This window comes from Oratosquilla oratoria, chromosome 34 (genome assembly GCF_046742065.1).
Source record: "Oratosquilla oratoria isolate Oo_2021 chromosome 34, ASM4674206v1, whole genome shotgun sequence".
NCBI classification, from domain to species: Eukaryota; Metazoa; Arthropoda; class Malacostraca; order Stomatopoda; family Squillidae; genus Oratosquilla; species Oratosquilla oratoria.
In genome coordinates this window covers 44,195,533-44,204,816 of record NC_134810.1, presented here as the reverse complement: position 1 = coordinate 44,204,816, position 9,284 = coordinate 44,195,533, and the positions used below count along the sequence as shown (strand labels likewise).

The window sequence follows — 9,284 nt, the reverse complement described above, 5'->3', positions numbered from 1 at the left end:
TGGTGCTTTTATCAAAAAGTGCACAATATGTTGAAATTTCCTAGCTAAACCGCCGCACTAATAAGCTTTTGAGCCCCGGAATCAACCTTGTCGCTCTTATCCGTACATTTTCCAGAGAGGTTATATCTTTTTTTTTTTTTTTTTTTTAGTAATTGGGTTCCAAATTTTTACCAAATTAAGATGAGATCTCACTAATGCGATATAAAGTTTATTGGAATTTTCTTTGTTTAAATAGATGAAAGATCTTCTGATAACCTAGATGAAAGATCTTCTGATAAGCCCCATAAGTCTACTTCCTTTGTTAATCTTTTCATTTATATGGTTTTCAAAATTAAATTGTTCATCCACGAACATGCCCAAATCTTTTTCTATTTCAGGATTGGCAAGTATGCGTTTATTTTATTTATGGTTTTCTGTTTATTCTTGATTTCAGTAATTATCATTGCATTTTCTGCATAGTCAATTGGAGGCCTTCATAACATGCATCAATAACTTAATACACTATTGCATAAAATGCTTACTGCAGACACAGGTGTTGCGTCTGCAACCAATGGATTCCAATGTTAAATTCTACTGTAGATAATCCATTAAAATGGAAACATTTAGTTACACATGAATTTAACACAGACTCAGGATGTGCAATTTCTTAGCTCCCACTCCTTGAGGTGCACACACAAAAAATGTATTGAACATACTGCGCAGTTTTTGACGAATTATATTTGAACAAGGTTTTACACTCACGTTATAGCTGGAGTAATAACTATAATCTATGTAATTAGCAGATATTAAAATGAGTTTTAGAATTAGGTAATTTTGTATTTTTTATTCTTATGATATCTTTGTAAATGTCGAAAAGAAGCGAAGATTGAGCTTTTGAAAGAGAATGGGCGTTGTTGTTTTGGTAGGCGAAGCTGTCGAGAGACGAGAGAGGAGCTGTCAGTTGTGTGAAACAAGATGAGGTCATGCAGTGTTGCGGGCTGTCGAAATGTTTTTGGAGTTCACAACAAGAGTTTTCATAGGTTCCCGTATAACAAGGAAATAAAAGAGAAATGGATCAAATTCATTAAACTAACTCGAGATGATTGGCAATCCTCAGAGTCGGGCGAGGCTCCCAGCTCGAATCAAGTGATTTGCCAGGACCACTTCCTGTCGTCCGACTATGAATACTCTCGTGGTGGTTCCTCGACCAAGTTGAGGCTTCGATCTTCTGCCATTCCTTCCATTTTGGTCCTGTCCCACGCAGTTCCTTCCACTTCTGACGCCAGCGGAGTGCGTAGAGGCATCGTTTGCATTCCATTACACTTGACCGTCAACAAGGATTGGGATAACAAGATGTCTTCTCTTGTTTGCCACCGAGATAAATTATTTCACTGCGACAGATGATTTGAGAACAACAAGTCAAAGCCAAATACTTGTTGATGTCAAGTTAAACAAATGTGCAGAGTCTAGAATAGCATTGGCTTCTTTCGTGCAGAGAGGAGGGAGGTAATATACTGCTTTAATGCACTGTCAGTTTAAGAAATGAAATATAATGTAATATGATGTAGCTGGTAAATTGGTATTCTTTAGATACAGAAATTCAGAATCTTAAGATTGAAACAGAGTTAATATGCACTAAATTAACACTAAATTCAAGCTGATCCTAACAGCTTACTCTGTTGTAGATCTCATACCTGGTTTCTTCCAAATTATATAAGAATGAAAATTCATTGTAAAAGAAATAATAACTCATTTGTACTGGGATTGTTTAGATTCTTTTCTTCTCCTAAAGTAGGTGATGTTCAAAGTGTAATATGAAGTGCATTCTCTTAATTGGGGGTAAAGTTGCTCTTTTAATGTGTTGGGTGATTAGGTTGACCTTTAAAATTGTGCATTGCATACAGAGGAAGTGCCAGAGAAGGTTCCTATATATACAGGTATATATCAGTAGTATGTTTGTCCTTGTCATTTCATTGACCAGTATGTAAATGGAATATAATGTATATATTGAAAATGCTGAAGAATTTTAGTGGTAAGTTTATGTTGAAGGCAGACTAACTTGTTGAACTTTATGATCATAATCAGTGATTTAGATTGCTGTTGAGGAATCATAGTATCAAACTGCAAATGTTTAGATATAAATCTTGGTTCACTTAGCGTACATAATATATTATTTGGTCACCTATACTTTGCCAGTATTGCTCTTGATGGGGACAATATTATACCTTTGTATTGTTTCAGTATATCATGTAGTCAAGCAACATGGTTTATTAGGTTTTACATTGTGGATAATTTGTTAAGAAGCAAAATAAGGGGCAGTGTATTGTTTTAGGTACATTTTATGATAACTACATTGTAAGCAACTTTTTTTTTACTTAAAAAGTTTTCATAGGTTGGGCAGGACTGTGAAGCTAGTGAGTAGATAGAGACTATGGGGTATTCTAGTCTAGGTGTGTATGGAAGTATTCTATAGTAACAGAAGGAATTGGAATAGGCATAATGCAACAACAACAAAAAACTGCACCAGGAGCATGCTACTTAAATATGAAATAACTTACCACCTGCATCACACAACATATCTATACAAAAGCACATTCACTCTCAAATCATAAAATAAGTACATCAGGTCTGACCACCAAACTCCTGACAACATCAAACACTTCCAGACATTAGCCCCACAGAAAAATCCTTCCCAAGAAAAGAAGAAGAAAAACTCTAACATTACTAGATTCAGGTCACCATCTTGCACTAAAATATTACCAAACACAGAATAAGCTCGGCCACAGAAACAAACTGCCCCAGATCCTACACTTTCCCGCCCTACCCATACCTAGACAACAACACAAGAGAACCAACTCAAATGGCTGTTTGCTGGTTACTTGGGAGCCATGGTTCTCCTGCAAGATGGATCTCCTGGGACAATGAATTGATTTATTGATATAGAATAGGATTGAACAAGGATAATAGAGCCTTATGCTGTGGCTTTATAAAATTCATCAAAACATTGTTACTCGACATTGATGACAGTAATTGATGCATTGAGTTTCACTGAGAAGAAACCCACAGCCCTTTCATAGATCTCTGGGAAGAATATTTGGATTGTTTTCAATGTTTTACTATTGTGGGTCATCCCTGTATTCCGACCCTGGGCAGTGGGCAGGATACAGGGATGACTCGTTATCCATGAGGAGCTAAGATGAGAGAGGGGGAAAGGGTGGTGGATGGGAGTAGATACATGCCTCTGACTTGGCTACCTTCCTTATAGCCTCTTGGTATATGGATAGAATAGACAAGTGTGGGTCAATTTCAACTATGTCACCAGCTTAGTGTTAGGTAGAGGGGAGCAGTAGCCAGTTTATCAGCTCTTATGTGAAAAAAAGGGGAGGAAATGTAGCTGAAGTTGATAGAGATCTTGGGCTCAGTCCAGAGACAGAGTGTGAGCCCTTCAGGGTTACCTCTCCAGATAAACGTGAGGGTGTCGATGGGTTTGGAAGAAGGCCAGCAGGGAGATCATTTTCTCTGATGTCAACCTTGCAGGAGTGCTAGTAGTAGGTACTTGTCAGTGGTCCCTGTCTAGCCATTTATGTATTTCTGTTTGCCAATGCAAGTAGACAGGAATGACAATTAGGAAGACACATTATGAGTAATTGTGAGTTTAGGGTGACCGTATATGTTGGGTTGAATTTACATTTTCATTTGAATTTTTCAAGTGTAATATCATGATATTTTTCTATTCTTTAGAAATATGCTGTAGGAAGCATCATCTTCATCCAAGAACTTCTGCCTTCCATGTAGTGATATGTCGACAAGGGTCAGTGAAATGAAAGAAATTAAAGGCTCCATATAGTAGTATGGGTTCTCTGGCACTTACATACCCCCCCTCCCATTTTCTGCCATATTAGCAAAGTTAAAATTCTTTTCTTTTTATGTAAATATACCCACTGTGATAAAGAGTCAAGGAAACCAGATTAAAGTTAGTTGAACTCCACAGGTTGGGAGTTGGGACTTGGCTAGCAGTGTGGCAAATCCTCTCAGTATTTCGTGTTTTTGTTTGCACTTAGTATACTTTAGTTCAATGTTTTGCTCTTGTAGTAGTTATATGTACTGTTTGCTCTTAGATGTTTCATGTCACTGTTCTTTTTTTTTTTTTTTTTTACTACACAGTTCTGTGTAGATAAGTGTTCTCTAAAGTTCTTATTTTAGTTAATTTCATGGGAGTAGAACTGAAGATTTATGTAACTTTTTTTTTGCAGGTTTGTGGAGAATCTAGTGCTGAGCCAAAAGATATTGGAGATGAACCAGATTTTGATGAAGAAGAGTTGCAGGCACTCAACGACAATCTGGATGATGATTCAGATTCATCTTCAGGGTCCAATGGACCAGTTCGTAGGAAATCAACCAGGTGAGAACCAACTATTGGGATGAGATTTGATTTACACTTATTGCAAATAAGAAATAGGAGATAGGGTTGATGAAAGAATATTAGGATGGTTTGGACACATGGAAAGAATGAGTGAAGAAAGACTAGTAAAAGAGGTATGGAAGGCAGATGTGGAGGGAGTGAACATGAGGGGACGTCCTAGGATGAGGTGGATGGATGGGGTGAAGGGGGCTTTGGGGAAGAGGGGAATGTCTGTTGAGGAAGGACGGGAGAGGACAGAAGACGGGTGAATGGAGAATGGTTGTATATGGATGATGATGTGATTGCATGAGGTGGAATGGGCGGGGGGATGGGGGGTGAGGTAGTATGTGTGAGCAAAATTTGACGCAGCCCGAAGGGATTTCTCCCCGTCTTCTCCTTTTATGCAATGGGGGGACGGAGAGGGGGGATCGCCGATTCAATGAAGCGGCCTTGCTGTGGATGTGCTGTGTCTTGCGACACTGCTTCTGACCCAGGGCAGTGGACAAGGTGCAGGGATGACCCGTCATCCAGGAGGTGCTAAGATAAGAGGGAGGGTGGAGGGGAGTGGAGTGTATTCAGGGATGGAATGGGTGGAAATGATTTTATGACTTTTCCTTTTTGGGTACCTCCCTTGTAAGGGGAAAAAAGCCTTGGTATATGTATGTATGTATGCATGCAAATAAGAAACAAGTATAGTGAGGTTGTTCACTGCCAGGAGTTGCTATCCAGCTCTTCACCTCAGATGGGTCTCAAGAAGATGTATATTAGTGTGCCCTGGACACAGACAGTGATGTGGGAGGGTGGGTTTTTTTTTTGGAGTTCAGAGTACAGCAGGAGACAGAAGCAATGGGAAAGTGTCTGCCAACCATTGCAGCAGGAAACAAAGAAAGAAGTAGTTGCAAGAGATGACAGTAGGAACTATGTTTAAGTGAGTAGTAATGGCACTGAAATGAAACCATTTGACAAGTAAGTTTGATCATTCAGTTAATCAATCCATTGCCTCAGGTCTGATTAAGTAATACTTGCCTCAAGTCCCACATTGGCTGGCAACAGTCCTTGGGCCCTCCCATAGATCTCTATGAGAAGAAACTTTGGACTGTTGTCTATGTTTTATTAGTGCGAAACTGTTTCTGTCACTGGTTTATTGTGGTAGAAGGGGAAGGGAGTGATCACCAGTTGTCTGGTCTCCATACATGAAAAAGTGTAAGAAATACAGTTGAAGTTGATAGAGATCTTGAGGGATCAGTCTGAAAAGCTACTATCAGTCCCTCAGGGCTACACCTGTAGGTAAGGGTGTTGACAGGTTTTGAAAATGGGCAACTTTGCTGTTCATTTTACAGGACCACCTCATGCCCAAGGACTCTCTAACAGGAGACCCACAACTTTCAGGTAACTGGCAATGGCCACCAGACTGGCCCATAGGTCTCAAGGAGATGTGGCCCAAATGTGCGAGTACCTGGTCTCCTGGTTGGGCTTAAAATTGATCTTAATTGTTATGTGAACCAAAAATTATGTTGGTAATAGAAATGGATCTCTTGCAAGAGAGAACCAGGAGGGTGGATTGATTGATTGAATGAGAAATGGGTCTATTGATGGCTGTTTCACAAAATTACTATTGAACATGTCTTTAATCGTAATGGTGATACTTGTTGCCTCAAGCTTCTTCATATGGAAAATCAGCAGCCCCACAGAGGCTAGCAGTGGTTTTTGGGTCCTCCTACAGGTCTCCATAGAAAAAGAAAGAAAGAAAAAATACATACATACATATACCAAGGCTTTTTCCCCCTTACAAGGGAGGTAGCCAAAAAGGGAAAGGCATAAAATCATTTCCACCCATTCCATCCCTGAATACACTCCACACCCCTCCACCCTCCCTCTTATCTGAAAAAATAAATTTAAAAAATTGGACTCTTGTCTGTATTGTATTGGTGTGGGACTGTATCTGTGTCTCCAGTGAAGAAGTAATTTTAGTTGTCAGCTCTTCATGTGTGAAAAGTTGTATTAAATACAGTTAAAGTTGATGGAGTTCCTGATCCCAGTCCAGAGAATGCATGTCAAATCCCGGAGGTGGGCAGTCTGATTATTAGATTAATTTTATTCACATTCTTTAATCAGATAATCAAATCAGACTAACCCCTGCCAAATGAATGGGATAATTGCAATTGGACTGCCAAAAATTTAAAGCGATTTGCAATTAATTCATGTTGACGTTGTCTTTGTTTATTTCGGCAGTCACTATTCGGACTTCAATTTTTTTTTAATTGTGCCCACCTCTGTCAAATCCTCAGGGCAGATGGGTTTTGAAAATGGGCAGCTTTGCTGTTCATTTTGTAGAACCACCATAAGAAGGTATCCATCATTGGCACATATGAGACTTCGTTAACCACTTCAGTATGATTTGAATTCTTGTGCACAGCATCGGCTGCCATATGTAATTTGCATCACACTACTTGCATTATAAAATATAAAGTCACTGCTGTATTACTCATTCTCTTTTACTCTGAGTAATTATAAACACAGAAAACGTGATCAGACCAGTTCACAGAATCCAGGGGTAACTCATGTACAACTACAAAAAATATACATAATCAAGACACTGACGCTGATATCCTTGTGTACCCACTCGTACCTCATGATGCCTACATAGGTGTCATCATACTGAAGTGGTTAAGAAAGTATCCAACAGTTCCATTGCTCTTCCTCCCACCAACCAAAATGGTGACATTGAAACTGACCCATGCTAATACAACACAAACAGTGGTCTAATGTTTTTTCCCAGAGGAAGGACTTGAGGACTGTTGCTGACCACTTAGGGATGCAAGCTTCCCATCAGTGAAACTGGAGGCAACAGTTATTATTATTGCCATAACCTGTCATGAAATCTATGTGCACAGTAAGCATTCATATTGGATAATGTGATCATAATGTAACTTTTTCTGTCTCTCATAAGTGGTTTTCTGAGAATCTTGTTCTGAATTACAGGCTGAAGTTGACAACAGGAGCCCCAAAGCCAAAACCCAGGGAGAAGAAGAAGCAGCATAAATGTCCACACTGCCCTAACCGTTTATTCCGGAGCCCAACAGAATTGAGCCGTCACCTGCGATCACAGGGTTACAGAAAACCCTACATTTGCCCTACATGCAGCTCAGCTTTCACCACCCTTGGGGCTCTTCAGAAACACCGTAAGACCCATAAGGTGGAGAAGAAATACTACTGTCCACAGTGCCCTGACAAGGTCTTCAAAGTTCCTTCACAGCTGAAATCACATTCTCTCCAGCACCAACAGGAGAAACCCCATCAATGCCCTCATTGTCCTAAGAATTTCAAGCAACCGTCAGCTCTGCAGCAGCACATCCTGCGCCACACAGGAGAACAGCCTTACAAGTGTCCCTATTGTGGAGTTCCTTTCCAGGTTCCTGGTAACTTATGGAGGCACATGGCTGGGCACACCCGGACACGACCTTACACATGTCCGTACTGCAGCACTAATTTCACGTCCTCGTGTAATTTGCACGGACACCTGCTTTTGCATGTCAAGGATGACCAACCCTATAAATGTCTTCCCTGTGCTCTGGCATTCTCTGATGCATCTATGCATCAAATGCATCTTGTCACACACATTCAGACACAAGAGGAGCAGGAGGCACCACCTCCTGAACCAGCAACAACATGCGAAGAGGAACCCCAAGCAGAGGACTATTCAGCAGCAATGTGTGAAGCTGAGCTGGAAGATTCTGCTGAAGAGGGCCCAGCTGCTGATGGAATACGTGTTCCAGAATACTCAATGGCAATCTGCCGGGTAGAGCTGGAAGAACCTCCCGAAGAGAAGGAGCAAATGGCAGCTACAGAGGAGAGTAAGGCTGGATTAGTTCAGGCTCCAGAGGAAGGAACTAGGGGAGAAGTAGTAGAGAAACCAGGACCTGTAGATGAAGCACCTCTAGCATTATTATCAGTTCCTGGACACTATTAGATGAATTAGAACAAATAAATGTAGTAAGAGCATATTTGTGTTTGATTATCATCCAAGATGAGATGGTAAGTAATATAAAAGCCATTATAATTTTTGTGGTTTAACATTTAGTCTTAATGATATAATGGAGAAAGGGATGTTATCTACTCTTATAATCATGCACACATATGTACATGTACCAAAAAGCTTTTCCCCCTTGTAATGGGGGTGGCCAAATCGAAATATATACCCACCTTACACCTATCCTACACCCACCAGAAAACTTGTTTGGTGACCTGCAAATGCATGCCCAAGTTTACAAAAACATGATTTATTTATGATAATAGTTGTTTCTTTGGTATGCTAGTGGCATAACTGGAAGCATTCACATAGCTGCTGGTTCAAATCCTGCACTTCTCTGCTTCCCAGCAGTGACTGTTACTTGCCCCAGCAGTTCAAGCACATAGGGCAAAGGTGACTGCTTTGGCTGCACTTATGCACCTCCTGGCATAGGTTCCTCACTTTCTTCTTGATTCGAGTTTCATTGACTGGAAACCTGTAGCCCCAAAGGAGCTGGGAATGGTTCCTCGGACCCTCCCAAAGACTTGCTGGAAAATTGGAGTGGTGTCTATATTGTATTATTGTGGGACTGTTTCTATGTCACTGACTTGGAGGAGGAGAGCAGTCAACAGTTGGCAGCTCTCCTTGGGTGAAAAGGTGGAGGGAATGCAGTTAATCACTTTGGTACAGTGATGCCTACGTAGGTGGTGTGAGTGGGCACATGAGGATGCCAGCGTCAGCATCTTGATTATATATTTTTTTGTAGCTGTACATGAGTTAATCCAAGATTCCGTGAACTGGTTTGATCATGTTTTCTGTGTTTATTATTACTCAGAGTAAAAGAGAATGAGTAATACAATAGTTACTTTATATTTTATAATGCAAGTAGTGTGA

At 40.4% G+C, this 9,284-nt stretch overlaps 1 protein-coding gene across 3 annotated transcripts; it reads left to right on the top strand.

Moving 5' to 3' along the window:
• Positions 1-884: 884 nt before the first annotated feature.
• Positions 885-8,383, top strand: LOC143018278 (uncharacterized). 3 transcript variants are annotated; one of them, XM_076173583.1, is made up of 4 exons: positions 889-959; positions 3,721-3,790; positions 4,233-4,381; positions 7,364-8,383. In XM_076173583.1, the coding sequence occupies exons 2-4, from the start codon at positions 3,779-3,781 to the stop codon at positions 8,349-8,351; spliced, it is 1,149 nt and encodes a 382-aa protein (XP_076029698.1). In that variant the 5' UTR covers positions 889-959; positions 3,721-3,778; the 3' UTR covers positions 8,352-8,383. The 3 variants fall into 3 exon arrangements, with proteins under 3 accessions (XP_076029696.1, XP_076029698.1, XP_076029697.1); XM_076173582.1 differs by lacking the exon at positions 889-959 and adding an exon at positions 982-1,485; XM_076173581.1 differs by lacking the exon at positions 3,721-3,790 and having other exon boundaries at positions 885-1,269.
• The last annotated feature ends 901 nt before the right edge of the window (positions 8,384-9,284 follow it).